Below are 18166 nucleotides of genomic sequence, written 5' to 3' on the forward strand. Positions count from 1 at the left end.
GTTGCACTAGCAACATGTAGGAAGAAGTTGTTCAAAAATGCCCTTGCTGACAGCCCCAAAACACCTTTCCTCATTTCTAATCACCAGTCCTGAAGAGAGAGGAGTGCCTTCTGCTAATGCCATTTGAATCTGCTTTGGCCAACTCTAACATTGCAGTGGTTTGTGAAACATGGCAATAGACCAGTGAATCCTTTTGCAGTCTTGTTTTGTTTTTTTGATGCAAGGATTTAAAGAATTTTGTGATTGTGATTGTTTTACAAATAAAGAAACAATGGCATAGAGAAAAGTAGCAAGTCAGTAGCAGAGCTGGGAATAGATCTTGGCTCTAATGACTGGTGTTAGCAGTTCAGCATTCATTCCTCCCTGGGGGATGATTTTTTTCATAGCCCCGCTTAGACACAGTTCTCTGGGGGTTTGTGAGCTCAGTGGCACAGAGGGAAGAGTCAGAAGTGATCTCTAACTAGGAATGCAGGAGTATGAGAAGATGCTTCCAGTGCATTGGTTTGTGTGCTGCTTGAGCTCAAAGTAGAGGCTTCAGTTGACAGCGCATGAAAAATCCACTGTATTGTACATAGGAGGTGTTTTCATGAATTACGCATGTCTCATTTTATTCTACCTTTGCCAGTTTAGAAAGGCCAAGCCCTTGTTTAAAAAATCATTTAACAAGCACACCTTTACATTACAATAAGCACTGTCATCCTGTCTCTCAGCAAAGCTGGCTCTTGCATTAAAGTCAAATACACAAGTTTTATCTTGTGCTTTTCTAAGTAACATTATTGCTGGTGAAAGTTCAGCCAGCATTTAGCTGATCTGGCATCCTGGAGGAAATGGCAAAATGTATCATGGGAAAGGAAATAGTTTTTTCCATCCCATCCCCCCTTTTCCTTCCAAGATTATCCATCTTAATATGTTGGGCTTCTTCATTAATGCTGTAGTCTTTCTAGACTCCTATACTTTCTCCTCCCCATCTTTGCCTGTAAGAAGGTGATAATCTAGGTTGGTCCAGCCTTCACAGCAGTAGGATCCTGTTTCTAGTTTGGGTTGAAACAGCCTGTTTTGCAGGTCATGTTGGCATGACAGTACCACCGTATACTGTGTCAGGCCTTGCACAGCACATGAGAAAATCTGCCCTCAGCTTTACTGGATGCTCCTTAGAGGAAATGGGGTAGTGGGATGTCCTCGGCACTGCTGGAACAGCTGCCTTCGGATGCCTCCTGGTGAACAGTAAGGGCAAGCTGGAAGTATCTGTAGGATGTGTTTGGTTTCATTTCTGCCTGTTGGGCCATACTGGGAAGTCTCTTTACTTCAGGTTGGACAGAAACTAAAGGGCGTCTGTGGAGCAGGGAGGGGACCTGTCTCTTCCCTTCTGCTCCAGAGGAGTGCACAAGCCACAAGGATACAGGAACTCCTGGATTTTTGCCCAGTGAGTCTCTAATTGAATCATGGAGCAGCTTCCAGTGGAGGCAGGGGCCTGATCCAGCGCTGGGAGCTCCAGTCTGAATGCCAGCAGGGGCTCCCAGGGCCAAGCATCTGTTTCCCATTAGGAATCTGGTCCTATATAATTATTACAGCAAATGCAATGGATATCGTTGCCACACCAGAGTCAACAAGAGTGCAGGGACTACTATGTTACTAACCTCTGACAAACTTCTGGCAAAAACAAAAACCCGCAGAGAGGGAAACCACCACACACACAGATGTCACCGCAAAATGCTGAGTCTTCAGTATGATTTTGAAAAATAAGATTATTTTTTGTCCTGATTACACTTCACACTTTCTATAATAACAGCTGCATTAGTTTTACATAAAGTATCTATCATTTCACTTACAGTAGTGTATAAAACAACTTAAAAGGCATGCCTGTAGTAACCTTCCCATATTTGTTACTATAGTTACTGCTGAGCCATCAATTCTCTTGAAACTGACACTATGAAAGTACTGTACTTAACCAAGGACACACATTTTATGAGCTTTTTAGTCACTGAAGTAAATTACATCAAGAATCTTGCATTACATGTGGCGTTTTGCCAAATTTGTGCTGGCTTGGAAAGATGGAACAAATTATTTACATGACAATTTTTAAATGATTCAAAATTAATGTATAGTCTGATTAGATTCCTCCTAAATCAAAGATAGCGGTTAGTTTGTTAGAAAACGTTAGCATTTACATAGCACACTTTTTGCAAGGGGTTTCTTGCATCATATGAGTTCCACAAGAGTAATTTCATTAATAATTCAGTTCAGCTTTATGTACTGCTGCCTTCATTAAAGGAGTTGGCTACTGACGGCATTTATATTTAATGTTCTGTTAAGTTTGATTGAGATATAAGATTAAATCTCAATGTATTTCTAAGAGGGAAGGAAATAAACTTTCTCTGTGTCAGTAAGATTTAAATACAGCTACAATTAAGCTACTGGTCAAATTGGACCAAGCCTGCAGCTCTCTGCTGTATGCTAACTTAAAGCTTTACTCTAAAAAAAAAAATGGCATCATCAGTTAGCTCTGAAAGAAGGCTCAGAAGACCGGAGCTCATTTTTACGAAGTAAAGGCCACCCCAGTGCAGTAGCAGTTGTCTTTATAAACTGCTCATTTCTTTGGCAAGGGACCCTCGGTGTCAGGCCTGCGCTGAAGTTGGCATTGGCTTAGGAGCTGTGGGTGTTTGTGGGGTTGTTTTCACTCTGGAGACTACAAATAATCACCAAAGAGTCTTTAAAAGGCATTCTTACCGAGCACTTTCCTTTCTAGAAGACAGGTATTGGATAACAAGAAAACTTGAATGTTTTACTGCTCTCACAACATACTTGACTGAGACCGTTTGTTGTTAAATGCAGTGTGCAGCGCCCGTTCTTTCGCTATTTGCTTACTGGGCTGATAGACGTGTGTTGGTGGGGTGAGCATGCGTCTTCTGCTTTCTTTCCCAGTGAAGAGAGAATTTGTTCAAATCTGTGAGTTTGACCATGCTTCCTAGACCATCTTTTATTTTACCGATCCCCTCATTCAGTTATCTGTCTACCTTTGATATTTCTTCCTCACGACTGGAGGTTCACTTTAACCCTTCAGTCTTAATTTTTTCAGTCTTGTCAAGAGTAGTGAATATCCATTCTGGTCGCCCTTCTGCTTCCTTCTTTCTCTGTCCCTTCTCTATTGCATTTCCATAGTTCCAATAGCAAATCAAAATGGAGACTTGCCCCGGCTTCTCATTATAACATCTGTTGCAGTTCAGGTTTGGGTTTAAAACAAATTAAGCGCTCTCATGTCGTTCTAAAGCCACAGAGGATACAGGGACTCCCACAAAGTGGAAGATAAAGATGATAGTATATTGGTAATTGCCTTGGTCCATCTGCCAGGAAAATTCTTCTGCCTCAGTAATTGAAATATATTCAAATGCAACTTAAAGGTCACCAAGGATGTAAGTCAAAGACTTAAGCAGAGTTTCTGATCAAAGTATTAAGTACTGTGTTTGACTTTTCCTTTTATGAATGGCTGAAGGATTCTGCCAAATGATAAATTTCTCTTATTTAATCAGGCTTCTTTGTCACAGCAAACTTTGACTGCAGCTGAGCACTTCACTTGAGTCCAGTACTCACTGAAACACTGAAGGACAGACGAAGGTCTTTTATCCATAGCTATCTTTGGGTTCTGCAGTAAAGTGAACCCTGAGCCAAATCCCAATTCAAAATACTTCTCCAAAGCGGGAATAGAGAGTCATGTGAGTGGCTTTGGCCCCTGCAATGCACACAGTGTGAGCAGGCATGAAGGATGCTGATGCGTGTGTCAGTAAATTTGATCTTAAAAGCAGGACGTTTGAAATCTGTACGGGGTGTGCCAGTATTCATTCAGAAGGTTTTTGGAAAGAAAAGAGTAGGGTGATGTATGGCAGCTGGTGAAATAGATTGTGCATTTAGATTTCCAAATGGAATAAAGAACCAATAAAATAAAAAGATACTCTTCTCTTTAAATGTTTGTTCTCCTGGACAAAAATTAGCTGCATTAAGTGACTGTGCATAAATTTTGAGAAGCTCCTCTACAGCATCCAAACTATATAGTTCAGCATGATGAATTCATTTTTAGTAGTAACAGAACTACTAATAGAAGATCCAACTGGCAATAAAGGGGGGAGAAGAGGAACCCTCTTTCCTTTCTATTAAGTATCCTAATTATTACCAAAGAAATTAGCACTAATCTCTGCGATTTGTTGGGGGAAGCTGAGGGAGGGATTTTTGGCTTACCCTGCTGAAATAGGATATTTTCCTTCTGAAGGCAGTATTACTCCTGCTTTTGACAGTCTTTTGTATATTCTCTGACTAATGAGTCTGAATGATAGTCACTTTAACATCTTCATTTGGCAATGTGCTTTCACCAGCATATCAAGGTTGTCCACCTCTAGCTTTGGCGATTCTAAAAATGAAGCCACTCCAGTCAAATTAACCCCATGTACCTTTTTACCCCAGCCATTAAGTGATCATAGGTAGCTCTTGAATAGCTTGTTTTTCATGGCTATCTTTCTTTCTGCCATCTTACCACACCTATATAAGCAGATCAAAACTCATAAGGTACTTTGTTCACCTCAGTTTTTGAAATACTTCATTTTCACATTTCTCTTGCCATGCTAAAAAAAAATGGTTAGCCGTGTTAGGAGAGTTCTCTGATTAGTCATTGAGTCCTTTATTGACCCTAAAGGAGAGATTAGGAAGGCCGTTTACAGACAAATAGGACTTTTGACGGATCACCTCTACAGCTGTTCCTTGTGTCTTATTCTTCCAAGTGCACGGTCCCTCTCATGACAAGCAACTGAGCATCTTTACTGCCAGGCTTTACATTGCTCAGTAAACTCAGAGATCCATTCTGCTGTAGCGCAGGCTTTATGCATGCCCTGACAGCCCTTGTAACCACAATATTCTCTTTTCCATTCATGTCTTTTTTCATCTTGGTGTTACAGCTTCAAAAAAGGGAAATGAGAAAGTGGTGTTTTGATATGTACTGGTTGTAAACAAAGTTGTTTTAATTTATTCTGGGTCCACTTGAGATACGGAATTTACTAATTAGCCTCAAATTATATTTGATATGACTACTCTGTGTGGTCACACCATTGCGCGTGAACTGTGATCTTTGAAATAAAACAAATAAGATCCAGCTCTGTTATACTGGATCCGCTGAGCTGGTATGATGTTGCCTAAATTAATTAATTAATCTGGTTGTGCTGCTGATCTCGTAGAGAAAGGAAGCCCGACACTGTGAAGAGGTTTATAGAAATAATTGTTTAGAAGGGACTGTACATATGGAAATTTGTTCTCGTTTCTTCCTTTGTGCTCCTGTTTACTAATGGAAATGACTGCTTCATAGCCAGCTCTGATTACATTTCTCTCCCCTGAGATGTGAAATTAGTCCTAGGAGAAATCCCATTGCAGTTGGGGACTGAGGCCTCACCTCTGCCGTCAGGGCTTCTCCACGGGGGACAGGGAGGCGGGTGGGCAGCAGGGCAGGCAGCACCGTGGCCTCAGCCCCACCAAGGAGAGCAGCACGGGTCCAGCGATGGCAACCAGGTCAGCCAAGGACAAGTCCGCAGTGACAAGGCAGGGCAAGCAAATCTACCCTTTGCTGCCCCTCGGGGCTGATCTAATTTTGCTTACTCTGGAGCTGGACAGCTGACTTCAATTAATCTGTTCCTGCTTTACAGCAACAGCAAACAAGATCAAGGCTGTCAAGTGGCAGAGACAAATGAACCACTGAAGTGTCACTTCGTCACACACCTGGACAAAGAGCCAAGAAATTAGTTGAACACTATGGAGTTGATGTATATAAATGGGTCACTTATTTCCTTAGGGCAGGTGTTAAACTTGTGTCAGTTCTGAGCAGGATGTGTATATTAGTGCTATCAGCAGTCTTGTTAAACACTTGCAGCAGTGGTTTTTAATTGTGTTATTACACTGAATGGAGGAGCAGAGGTGGGACAGAGGGCTAATAGCCAGGTAGAAGATAATATTCCTTGCTGATTTTGCTGCGCCAAGCAAGCATAAGGAAAGATTACATCTTATTGCAGTAAGCTGCACTGTGTTATATAAGACAATTTGAATATTGGCATTAACTTTTTAGCATGGAGTAGTAATACTGTTTTGCATTTTGATGTAATATAAAGGAGCTGGTGATTGTGGGTCTTCTAAAAAATGGAATATGCTGCTAAAGACATCACTGAAAGAAATACGGGTGGGTTTTTTGTTTTTTTGTTTTTTTTTAAGAAGTTATTTTAACAGTCACAGGATTTTTCTTCCATATCCTTTGTTCCACCAGTGCAACAACTATCTTAAGGGCAGGCTTGTAACGTAGTGTGCAGAGCCACTCTGCACAGTGCCATTCAGCAGCTGTTTGGCACGTTTTCTTAAAACAGGAAAGAAAGGAGACTAGCTAGGGTATAGTAAGAACATTTAAAGCACTGTATTTGCATTTCTCTGAGCAGGTTACAAAGGCAAGGAAATGTCATCATCCTCAATGTACAGCTGAAGGGAATCAGGCTGGCAGAATCTTTTTGATCTTGGTTACCAAAGTGGTACATAACTAGCTCACATTCATGGTCTTCAAAAGTCCTACCCTTGGATGGATACATATTGGCCTCAGCCCAGATCCCAGGAAATCAGAGCTGGACTCGGAAAAAGCTCACTGCAGTTGGCAGCATTGGCTCAGATTCTGCATGCTGACATGGCTACTGTGTATTGCTGGTCTGATTTTTCTGATATATGTGATAAATGGCTTTTTAGACTTTGCCTAAGATATAACTCAAGCTTATGCAACTCACATAGGTAGACCTGAATTTTCAGATACTGTAGGGGCACCGTGTGCAGTGCCACAGAGGGCACTTCTTCCAGTTCACGCTGAAAGCAGGCATTCAGACATTCCTTCCTAAACTCACTAGATGTAGTCTTCAACTCCAAAACGTATTTTCTGAGAATATACAAGTCAATCTTCTAATTATGAACTTAAAGTTAATTGAATATTGATATCTTTTAAGTAATTTTAAGTTTGTCAGTTTTTTTTCTGTGTTTCAAATGGTCTTGATGGTGGACTGACACAGATTTTTTTTTTCAAACAATTAAAATGAATTGAATGAATTACACACCAGCCACCTGCAATTCATCTGTTTTACTGATAATATTTATATATAATTGCTATGGATTGAAGCAGGGTCAGGTTAGCTCTACAGCTAACAAGCAAAACAACTGGGTTATCAAAAAGTAATCCAATCGTATATGACCCTTTTTCTAAAGATAACTCGTATGCAACAATTGTATTTCATGTGATCTGTCGCTTGCGTATCAGAGATTGGTCGGTGTCAGCAATTCCTGTCGGCTCATTATTGCCGTTAGCCGTCTCTCTTCTTTCACGGTTGCGTGTGTTAACTGTAGCACCGGTGCTTTTCTCGCCCTTTGGTGACACTGCAGAAACAAGACAGGAGCAGAAGAGGAGTAACTCACGCAATCTGAGGCCAGAAGCATTAAAAACGCCTTAGTCCTAAATTGTTTGTTATGCCTTGATACGAGATTGTAAGATTGTTTGGTTATCTTATCTGTGCACTTCCACCTCTCAAGATGTTTGGATTTCTGTTAAGTGATTCAGTCCTTAGTTTCTATGTGATTAAGTGCTTCGGTGCCCTTAGCTGTAGTGCTAGCTTTACATTGATATAGCAATTATCCCAAATGCAGCGTCCCTGTAAACCATGGTGTGCTCTCAGCCCTTCTGTTAGAGCTTCATGTTGCAACAGGTAAGGTAATTTTTGTTACACAGAGAATTTCAGGTACAAAAGCTCTGTGATAATTTCCAGTTGTTTAGTAGTTGCTAGTTGCTAGTTGACTAGTAGTTGAACCACTAGAGTAGTTTGTTATAAGTAGTTATTAAATTTGTCACACTGTCTGTCCTTTTCATATTCTTAATGCTGCGAGGGACAAGGCAGCACCATAGCATTGCTGAAACAGTCTGGAAACATACCTGTTTTTGAGGATGACAAGAGAAAATTGTAGCTGAAGGAGTGCTATAAGTAAGAAGGGGAGGAATGAATAGTTAATTCTTAAGTAGTGCGTCGTATTTAAAAAACTAATTATTTTATGGTCATTTGGGCATTTTATAGTCATGACCATTCTAGGGAACCTTGGTCAGGAGTCACGGCTGGGGAAATAAATTATAGTACTTTACCTTTTTACACAAACATTTGGTTGCAGTAACTGATATCTGAAATCTTGGTTCAAATTCTCTGTTTTTGAGAGGTCATAGCCTTGATTTCTAAAGAGTTCCTTAGCACCAGGGCTCAAGGGTTGGAGAAGGATTTTTGGTGTGTGAGAAAAGGCAGACATAGAAGCCTAATGCCAAGAAAGGAGAACCCCAATTAGATAGATACAGATATCTCCATGAAATTCAAGCTCTAGAAGAGAGGACATGAACTCACTCTTCTGCCCAGCACGTCTTTCCGTATGTGTAATGGGAATCTCTCTGCTTGGTTACAAAGATGGATGCTAGATACGCAACTCGGGGCTACGGGTTCCACTGGGCAGCAACGCTCCCAGCTGTGCCTTATTGGTGCCTTTGGGCCGCTTATGTTTTTCTGTGGATTTAGCTTTTTATTCTGATATTTCACCAAGTAAATGTAATGAAAGGAGGCTCTTTGCTCTGGTATTTTGATTTGTATCTATAACATTATCAGCAAATAATTACAAGTAGAAAATGCCCTAAAATCTTTGCAAATGTTGGCTTCCTCCAATTGTTCACACCATATTTAAAGAGATTATACTAGGAATATTTGAGTAGCCTTTTAGTCATAAGCATAATGCTGTCTTTATGCATGCCAACCTAGATCCCTTACTTGGAAGGGGCAGCTCTTTTGCCTTGCTTCCTGCTCGCTCTGTTCTAAAAACAAGCAACCCCCATCCCCCCAAGATAGTGAGATTTTTGTATTTATTGTGCTTTGATTTCACATTAGCTGTGAACTCTCAACTAAAGGCCTGGGAGGAGAAGGAAGGTTGGTTCTGATTTATAGATTTGCCCCTTCTTAATCTGGAAACTAAAACTGTTTCATCTTCCTTTCTCTTCCTATTATCACCGGCGGCAGAAAGTTTCTGCTCGACAGTTTTAATGTCGTCTTTACTGTTGATTCACATTCAGCATTTCCACCAATATAGTTCTTTTGTTTTTAGCTGGATTACTGCAGAGTCAACTTGATATGTGTGAGACCAGGACTGCTGCCTGAAGTCTCAGACTTTTTCCACTTACTAGCTCTGTTGGAAAAAATTGTAGACTGTGACGCTTTACTGTAAAACGTGAAGCAGAAGACATAGCCTCTATGAGTCTTTTATGCTTTTTACAACATTTAGATGTAAAAATTCTTAAGGCAGAATTAAGCTCAGATAATACCACAAAAAAAATCAAGAACTATATAGCAAAGTTACCAGCATTCCCCTCTCACATTATGTAATGTATACATGGGAAATAGTCAGGCATCTAGAGCGGCTAGTGTCGCCATTGGGTGTCATTAAGTGAGATTCTGCCTCCAAAGAGGGAAGGACGAATCCACACAGCACACTGCTTACAGACAGTAATGCCTACATTAGCCATTTAAAAAAAAAGCACCATGGTCAAATTCAAACACTTGAGTATTAAGAAGCAGTAGCATCTTCTATTCTCCACTGAAAACGCAGAAGCCGGGATCATTAGTTAACTTTTAGGCAAAGATTGCATGTATCAAAAATTCTGCTGGCTCTGAAGAGGAACTGCTCTACGGCCACTACTAGTACTGTAGTGCATGCTCCCATATTTTTAAGGGCTTATCCTGAACCATGGAGCATAAAAAAACTGAGCCCCAACTCAGGAGATTGGGAAGAATTTAGATAATACAAGAACTGCTTCCCTGACCAAAGCCTTTGCTCCAGCATCTGATGCATGCAGCAGAAGTCTTGCAATAGCACTGCTGGAAAAAATACAGGCTGATGAGAAACTGCATTTTTAATCAAATTCTCTAGGTTGTATAGAGCTTGCAGAGTAGTGGGAGGATAAATTGAGGTGAAATTCTTTAAATCAGGTTTAGATCACTACCAACTCTGTTCAACTCAAGTGTAACATATAGAGATCGATGGAGATGGGGCAGAGCTTGTATTTTGTATGTGAAATTTTGTATAAGCCAATTAGATCACTTCTAATGTGCTTTGTATCATTTAGTCCCACATCTACCTGTTGAATAAGTAACACAGTTGAAAATGTGTAGAGTTTCCTCTTCCAAATCTCCAAACATTGTAATCAGCTATTAGAGGGCACAGTGTTTGTAATGTGTCCTGTTGGACATGTCCTGCTGTAATGGTCAGCATCAGTCCACCCAGAAGTGACAAATAATAGTCACTGGGGGAAAAAAAAATCTATAGTTTATCCTCTGTTTCAAATGTTGGGCTAGATAATAGGTTTATTTGAATTGATCTTTAGTTTTGAATGTGTGTGTGTGTGTGTGTGTGTGTGTGTGTGTGTGTGTGTGTGTTTTTTTTTCCTAAAAAAATGTGGCAGTGATACTAAACTTGTCCAGATGCTTGTAATTGTAGGTACGAGAGGTCTTGGCCTCCAGTGCTGGTTTGCTTTAGCTTTTTATTCTACCTGTTCCTCCTCCTCCCCACGCTTGTCTCTCCTTAATTCTGCTTTACAGGGTAGCTGCTTCAGTATCTTGTCACATGTGAAGCTTTGTTTAAGGATCAATTTTCCCAAATGCTAGGTCTCACAGCAACTTAGGTACTTACAAATCAAAATCACAGTAAGATGCAAGCTTCCAAAGTCAAGCTTTTCAGAGAGAGAAGACTTCTTCTGACTTCTATCAACTTCACAACCATTCTGTGCTTAAACACTTTTGAGGACTGTGCCCAAGTCACATTTGAAAATCCGATTCAGGCTCTAAAGTTTCTGAGGCAGTTTTTAAAAATGCAACATGCAACTACTGTCCCTTGCTCTTAAATCTTGCAGGTTGGAGTGTACAAAGTGCCATTTCCCAGTGTTTTGATGATGTCGTGATGAGGAAATATGAAGGGGTTTTGTTATGGATACAAAAATTAAATGTTGTTTCAGATGATTTGAAGTGAGGTAATGAGAATATTTGAGAGCCGTGAGCCAAACTGCTGCTTGAAAGCTTGGTTTTATTCTGCTCCCTTCAGTTCAATATCCAGAATGTGCCAGAAATGTGACCTTTTTAGACATGCTTGCGAAGTGTTCAAAAGCACTTTTGAAGAGGAGATCGGAAGTTCAAAGGGAGCAGCTCTGAAAGCTGTTGCAGTTGGCATTAGTTTGTATTAATTCTGTCATGACCATGTGATGAAAGCAAGCCTCCTATTCGTGATGCTGAGAGTTGAGTATGTAAACAGACTGGTAACACCCAAGATGGGGGAGTTAAACCAGCAAGAATACTGAACAATACAGCAGCTGTGTGCAACAGAGCAATGTTTCCTGCACGGTTTGGACTGGGGACTTCTTAGGGAGTCAGTTGTGTGATACATCATTACAGACAGCTAAAGCACTGCTGTTCCTCTCCACAGAATACATAGTCCTCTTGGTCTCTTCCCAAAGATTTTTTACTTTTGTGGAGCACTGTACCTGCATAATTAGAGAATTTGGTTGTGATTCCATACATATTTTGCACCTAGTGCTCCTCTATAACAAGGGAAATCCAACCATCTTAAAAGAAATTTGTGCAGGTAAAGCTTACAGATATTTTTGGATTTGCAAATAGCATATGAATTTGTTCCTGGATTTATAAATAGCATATGTTAATTAATACTACTTCATCTTTCCACAAAACAGATGATGAAAATCTGAGTCGTCTCCTGAAACTTGGCATTCAAGTCTAAAATCAAATTACAGAAGTCAGTCAACAAATCATAAGATTTAGGTTGGTATGCGATTTGTATTTGAAAAGGCAAAGTTAACTCAGTCCTTTCCTAACAGCTACTCAGTCATTTCCTAACAGCTGTGTGCTTGATTTGACAACCTCGGTAACATTGTTTTTAAAATACATTTTATGTATATCATTTTACAGAGCAATAGTGATCTAGAATGTACATATGTACACTCCTGAATGGAGTTGGGAAAAGGTCACAAAGTGGATGACATTTTTCTCTATGAAGATATAGTGCTTTAGGGTGGTAAGAGGATGCTGGGGGGCCATCAGAAGGCAGAGCCCTTTGAATTGCACCTGGGGGTAAGCTCAGGATGAGGGAGCTGAGAAGGCCCATGGGAGAAAGGCAACTCGTGCTCTGGGCAAAAGGGCAAAGCGTGCCATTCCTGGGAGCTAGAGATCCAAGTGTCTTTGGGTTGTTTGGGTTTACAAGGACAGACTGTTTAAGCAAGGTCAAGGTACCTGTGAACTTACCTTGTGAAAGAGCAGCTCATGCTGCTGTTTGATTATAGAGGCTACGCAGAGGTATGATACACAGGGCATGTGCATAAGAAAACACTAGACAGAATTTGAAATAATGTCCTTGCTGGGTTAATGTTGCTGGATATGTCCTTCCCTACAATGTTACCCTCTTGGCAGGCCTCTTCTTGGAAACCAAGGTTTTTAGTCTTCCCAAGAAGTTTATTTCATATCCAGTCAGTACATAAAATTGCATAGACAAGTGAAAACAGTTTAAAGATCCCCTGCTTGCTTCAGGCTGTCTTTGGGCTGCTTTTCAGGTGCAGACACACTCGTGCAAATCTGCATTGAGTGGAATGGTGTTAACCTGGGATGGCCTGGGCCTGAGCAGAAGCACAACAGGAGATGTTGGGTCTGCTTATTCACAGTGGAAGTATCGTATGCATTTCCCCACCCCAGCAGCAACGCCTGTGCTTCAAAGCAGGGCAAGAAAGGGCCAGCGAAGCCGAGGCGCCCGCAGCTCTGACACTGCTGCCTCCTGCCCACGCAGCGCAGCCAGCACACCAGGACCCCGGCAGCTCTACCTAGAACTGCTGCCGCAAGATTAAACAAAAAATTCCTCTTTTTCTCCTCTCCCATAGTTTGTCACTTTTTCTCCCCACTGTTTCTTCAGCTTAATTAGATCAGGAGGAGATAATCTGCTGAATGCAGTCCCTGGCACCTCTTGCTGTATAGAGAAACTCCCTGAGTCTAAGAGGATTACTACAGACCTGATACAGTGCGTGGTTACCCATGAAACACGTGTCATGGGCATGGAGGTGGAATTTTATCATAAGCCTAGAGAAATGTAGAGCAGATTTCCACTGTATACCTAGGTGTTCTGCCAAGATCTCCTATATACGATGTGCAGCAGTGGCTTGGGACAAGGATCAGGCCATATCAAAGGCTAGCGTTGACTCATTTTCTGTGTACCAGATCTTCAAAGTATTTACAACTGCCAAATCAGTATCTAGCAAGATTTCCAAAAGAACCCTTAAAAATAAAAGTAAACACTTCTGGAATCTGTCCATCTTGAACTTTCTAGCTCTGTCTATATAAAGAATAATGCACCAGAATATTGCCACTGGAAAAAGGTATGCTTTTATTACAGCTATTGATGTATTTTTATGTAAAATCTTATGAGAGACAAAGCACAGCTAGGCTTTATCTTACTACTGAAGATGAAACCTACTCACCCCAGTCTGCAGTAGCCTAATTTCACTGAAGAGGGAAAAAAACAAAACACAAAAACAACCCCCCCCCCCCACTATTTTCATGTTTAAAAAACCCTTTGGAGATACTTGGTTTGTGAAACAAATGGTTAAGCAAAAGATACAATTTTGCTTTAGGCTGTTTTGAAGAAAATTGGGTAATAGTTGTAAAATGGCTCAATGAAAATCATTCCTGTTCTAAGACCGTGTATTTCCCCAGAAATCAAGGATGAAACAATTAGAGATTCGTGAAACACACAGCTCTTTGCGGGAGAAAAAGATAACCCTTTCTGGCTCTGTTCCAGGGTCAAGTATTACATTGCCTGGGCTCTCAGAGCCCGGAGGAGGGGGTCACGGCACGTACGAGCCCCATAAGTGCAGACCAGAGCCCCAGCCAGCGAGCCCTGCTGTGGGGCAGGCTATTAAGCTAAGGCTCAGCTAGATATTAGCACAATTAAATAGCTTCCAGGCTGGAACTGGCGTGAAGCCTGGACAAAGCCAGCCTGCACAATCCCTTGTAAACGTACCTTCAGAAAGAGCGCTTCCTGGATCTCATGTTGTGGAGAGTCTCCATCCTCACTCCGTCCTTCTCCTTGAGCCCACAGTTCTCTCCTGAAGGGAGCACTAAAGCCCTTCTTGCAAGAGCAGCTGCTCCTGCTTAGAGGACAGCAGGCTCTTGCACTGGAGCCTCCCACAGAGAAACCAAAACGCTTATTTCAACAACAGAAACACACACGCCCTGTCTTCCTCCCCTCCAAAAAACTTAGAGAGACCTAATATCAGGGCTTTCAACCTATGGGGCCATAAAGTCTAAGATGGGAGAAAGGAGGGAACAGAGGTGCCACAAAAGGTATCAAGAAAAGAAAATTCATTTATGCTATTTGGAAGTCTACAAATGTGCATTTTTTTTTTTAAGTGATCTACATCGCCACTGGAAAGTGGTAGACCTTTATCTTGGCTTATCAATCCCCTGCTACTGCTTTAGCTGTTAAAAGTTCAAGTGACTTTCGTGAAAAAGAATTGGAAATAGTGGCAAAACATGTCATTTCCCTGCCAAAAATTGAATATATTAGTGGAGTGGGAGTATTCTTTTTTAGTTAAAAAAAATAAGAAGAAAAGAAAAAAGAAAAACCACCTCAGGCAAAGAGGACTGCCTATTCTGCACCCCCACATAGAATATGTACATCAGTTTTACACCCAGCTGCAGGATATCCAAAACAGCTTTAACCAGAGGTTTCCTTGGTCTTTTTTGCAGAACAGGTAACTGGTGAAGATTTGTTCTGATTTTTAATAACTCACATAATGGCCATACATCCCTTTGTGCCTGGGAAGCACCACAGCCAGCTTTGAATGTCAGGGTTCAATCAGGGATCTGTTTGATAGACAGACCAGCCACAAAGGAGAGGATTAAAATAGATGTCTTTACATCAGTAAGTATCGTTTTGAGGTACTGAGCAGAAATGAACCTGATCCAGTTCCCTGTAAAACTAGGTCTCTAACAGGTCGGCCACCTCTGATTTCCCTTTTCGAATGTTGTGGGTTGGCTCTACTTATAATACTGAACTGGTAATAAAAGTAATTGGAAGCATCATAAGTTTTTCATCCCAAGAGACTATTTCTACTTGCAGCACTAATTAATTATTCTGACTAGGATTGTCTGTCTTTCTATTTTTAGGCTGGCCATGGGCAACACTCTCTGTTCTTGGATTCCTGTACTGCTACTCTCACGTTGGAATTGAATGGGAGCGTACGTACGTGGTGAATTGAGGATGACACAGAGGTTTGGTGTGATGAATGATGATTTTTAAGACAGTTCACAGGTTAATGGCTTCTCTACACTGGATATACTGCCCATCTGCAGAAGAATGTGCCAAACAAACCAAATATATGATCACTGTGTTAAAACTATAAGCTTATTTAATTGATTCTGGATTGCAAATTCAGCAATTAAACCAGAAACATTGATGGGCTATGGCAGGGGACAGGGAGAAAATATGAAGCATTTTGAATTATGTTATATTTATAAAATAGTAACTATGTTTAATTGAGAATATGCATCTCAGAATAGGTTTTTCACGTACCTTGAAGACTGTTTTTTTCCTTCCAATGTTTTGCTGCCTATTTTGACACATTAAAGAAAACTTTTCTTCTCCTACATTGCACAAATCAATAATCACAAACTCTTTCAGCTTCTGTCCAGGGACACACCAGGTTATACCCTCCACTCATTTTATTCCATGAAGGGCAGGATGCTCATCATTCCTTTTTGATTGCTTTCTGGTTTAAGCTAGAATATTTCTGCTGTTCTCACTGACTGCAATTTTTCAGCCTTAAACCATTTTTTTTCTACTTACTGTAGCAAAGTCTGCTTTTTCTTTTGAATTTCTTCATTTAAAATTCCTCATTTAAACAATTTCCTTTGCTAGTTTCAGGATTTTTTTCTTTTTTTTTGAGGGAGCATGGAGGGCAGTCTTTTCTTAAGGACCAGCTTTTCGTATTAATCAAATATGACCTTACAGTTCCTTGGGCTTTTAGTGCTCTCTGACTTGTATTAGCGCTAAAGCATGTAACATTACCTCTGTTATGGGGGGTGAATCCCATCTTCAAGGGAATTGTTCAGTCTGCATCCTATTCTTTTCTGCTACAAAAGGAGATATTCCAGGTCTGTCTGAATGGTAAATCTATTTAGTTTGCTTCATTCTCTGGTGTCCAGGCAATCAGCTCCCGCAATATTAAAGATGTAGTAGGAGTGGCATTTTTTAAGAGCTTCAAAAAGAACAGAAACCTCCATTACAGTAGCACCAAACTAGCCAGAGCTGCATGCCCTTTGCCCACAACCAGACCTGTTACAACAGCATCTCTGCCAAAACGCAGGGTTGCCCAGAGCTGGGAGAAATTCTGCCTGTCTGATTGCAAGCATCAAAGCTGTGAGAGTGCTCTTGCACACGCCATTTTCTGAAGGAAAAGGAGAGCCTGCTCGGGTCTGGCACAAGGATCGTTCCCCCAAGCATCGAGCAGATGTTCCTTTTTGAACAGATATCAAAGAGCAGCCTGGGGAACCTTTAGTCACATGGTCTAGACTTTCCATTAGGCACAGCAAAAGGTCACCAGCCCTAGAGGAGGCTTCTGCTGGCAGCCTCTTCCTGAACCCAAAGCAGAGCAACTTCTGTCAAAACTTGTTCTGGTGCCTTTGCAGCCGTTTCAGCCTGTTGGGAGGAGCAGTTAGCGTTGTCCCAGCCATCACTACTGCAGCTTCAGAAGAGTTCGATTGAAATAAACCCTTTAACAAGCAATTCAGTCCCCAAGGTAGACTTCAGCTTAGTCCTTGCATTTCTGATGTCTCTGCTGATCAAAACTATGACACCTTCCTTTTTCTCTTCATTTGTTTATGAAGAAGTAAGGGCAGAAACTTCAGCTTTCTACCTCTGAAACACTGGTAGCTCCCTCCAGAGACTAAGCCCATTGCTTGCTGCTGCAAGGCAGCCCCTCCAGTCCTTCACATTTAGGGGAGGGCTCCCCCCATGAGAGTGCAGTGATTTCCCTGGGAAGCCATTCCTAGGTTGAACAGTGGCCTGTTGAAAGTCAGACTTACCAGGCATGTGACCTGGCCAGAGACATGGCTCTCCTGATTGATTGACTTACAGGGATCCTCTCAATCGCAAAGTGTACTGCTCTCAGCCTGTGACTTTTCTACCAGCATCTGACATTGACCTTCCTTCTGGAGCAGAACTGAGCTAAGGGCAAGAATTCCCTGAAACTTGACTCAAACTTTGTAATTAAATAGAATTAGCATTGGAGTAAAAAGTCATGAGTCTGTTCTTCAGTCTTATTGATTACCATTATTATATGAAACAACTGGCTACAAAGTGATTAGATAGATATCAATTTATATGCATGCAAAACTTCCCACTCAATGTGGAAATGACCTTGAAGGTCAACTAGATTATGCTTCTTTCTAATTGTTTTTTTTATATGTATTTTTTTTCCAGTGCTTTACACATCTTCCACAGTTTTGTATCCTTTTCTGTTTCTAAAAAAATAAAGCTCAAACTTAGTGTTGGCTTGAGAACATTGTCTTAGCTATGGTTTGGTGCAAGAAAAATAAGTGCATCACTGCATCAGCGAAGTGTTAGTTTATATACACTGGAAGCCTGCAAGATGGATTTGATTCACACTGGTTACTTTTATTCCTCTTGTGCGCTGTATGGAACAGGCAGCCCTTGACAGTACAAGTTTAAAAAGCAAATAACACCTTTTATAGATTAGTTAAGGTGAGACTTCCCTTCAGACTACTACTGCCCCGGTCTGGAGTCAGAAGCATGAAGTACACTTGCACAATTTAAGAAATAGAAACTATTTCCTATCATTCATTTGAGTATTTATCATATGAGAAATAAATAATTTCCTTCACTCTCAGCCTTATCAGGGGTTCTTGTTCCTCCTACTTGAAAGCGTTTATTTCAAGAATGAGCCCACTCATGAAATTGCTGATCCATCCTGCTTACTAAGCACCTGTAGGCAAGGCATGAGAAACACTTGGGTCAAACACACAGC

General features: G+C 41.0%; 1 protein-coding gene across 7 annotated transcripts in view; it reads left to right on the plus strand.

The window, feature by feature from the left end:
• HHAT (hedgehog acyltransferase) overlaps positions 1-17681 on the plus strand; it is a 192876-nt gene extending 175195 nt beyond the window's left edge. For 6 of the 7 annotated variants that reach the window (XM_064509628.1, XM_064509635.1, XM_064509630.1 and 3 more), the window contains one exon: positions 15288-17681. In XM_064509628.1, coding sequence (XP_064365698.1) covers positions 15288-15379 — 92 coding nt within the window. In that variant the 3' untranslated portion in view covers positions 15380-17681. Of the gene's footprint in view, positions 1-11809; positions 11898-15287 lie in introns of all 7 variants that reach the window. The other variant, XM_064509633.1, reaches the window with a different exon arrangement.
• Positions 17682-18166: the final 485 nt, after the last annotated feature.

Source organism: Dromaius novaehollandiae, chromosome 3, assembly GCF_036370855.1.
Source record: "Dromaius novaehollandiae isolate bDroNov1 chromosome 3, bDroNov1.hap1, whole genome shotgun sequence".
Taxonomy (NCBI): domain Eukaryota; kingdom Metazoa; phylum Chordata; class Aves; order Casuariiformes; family Dromaiidae; genus Dromaius; species Dromaius novaehollandiae.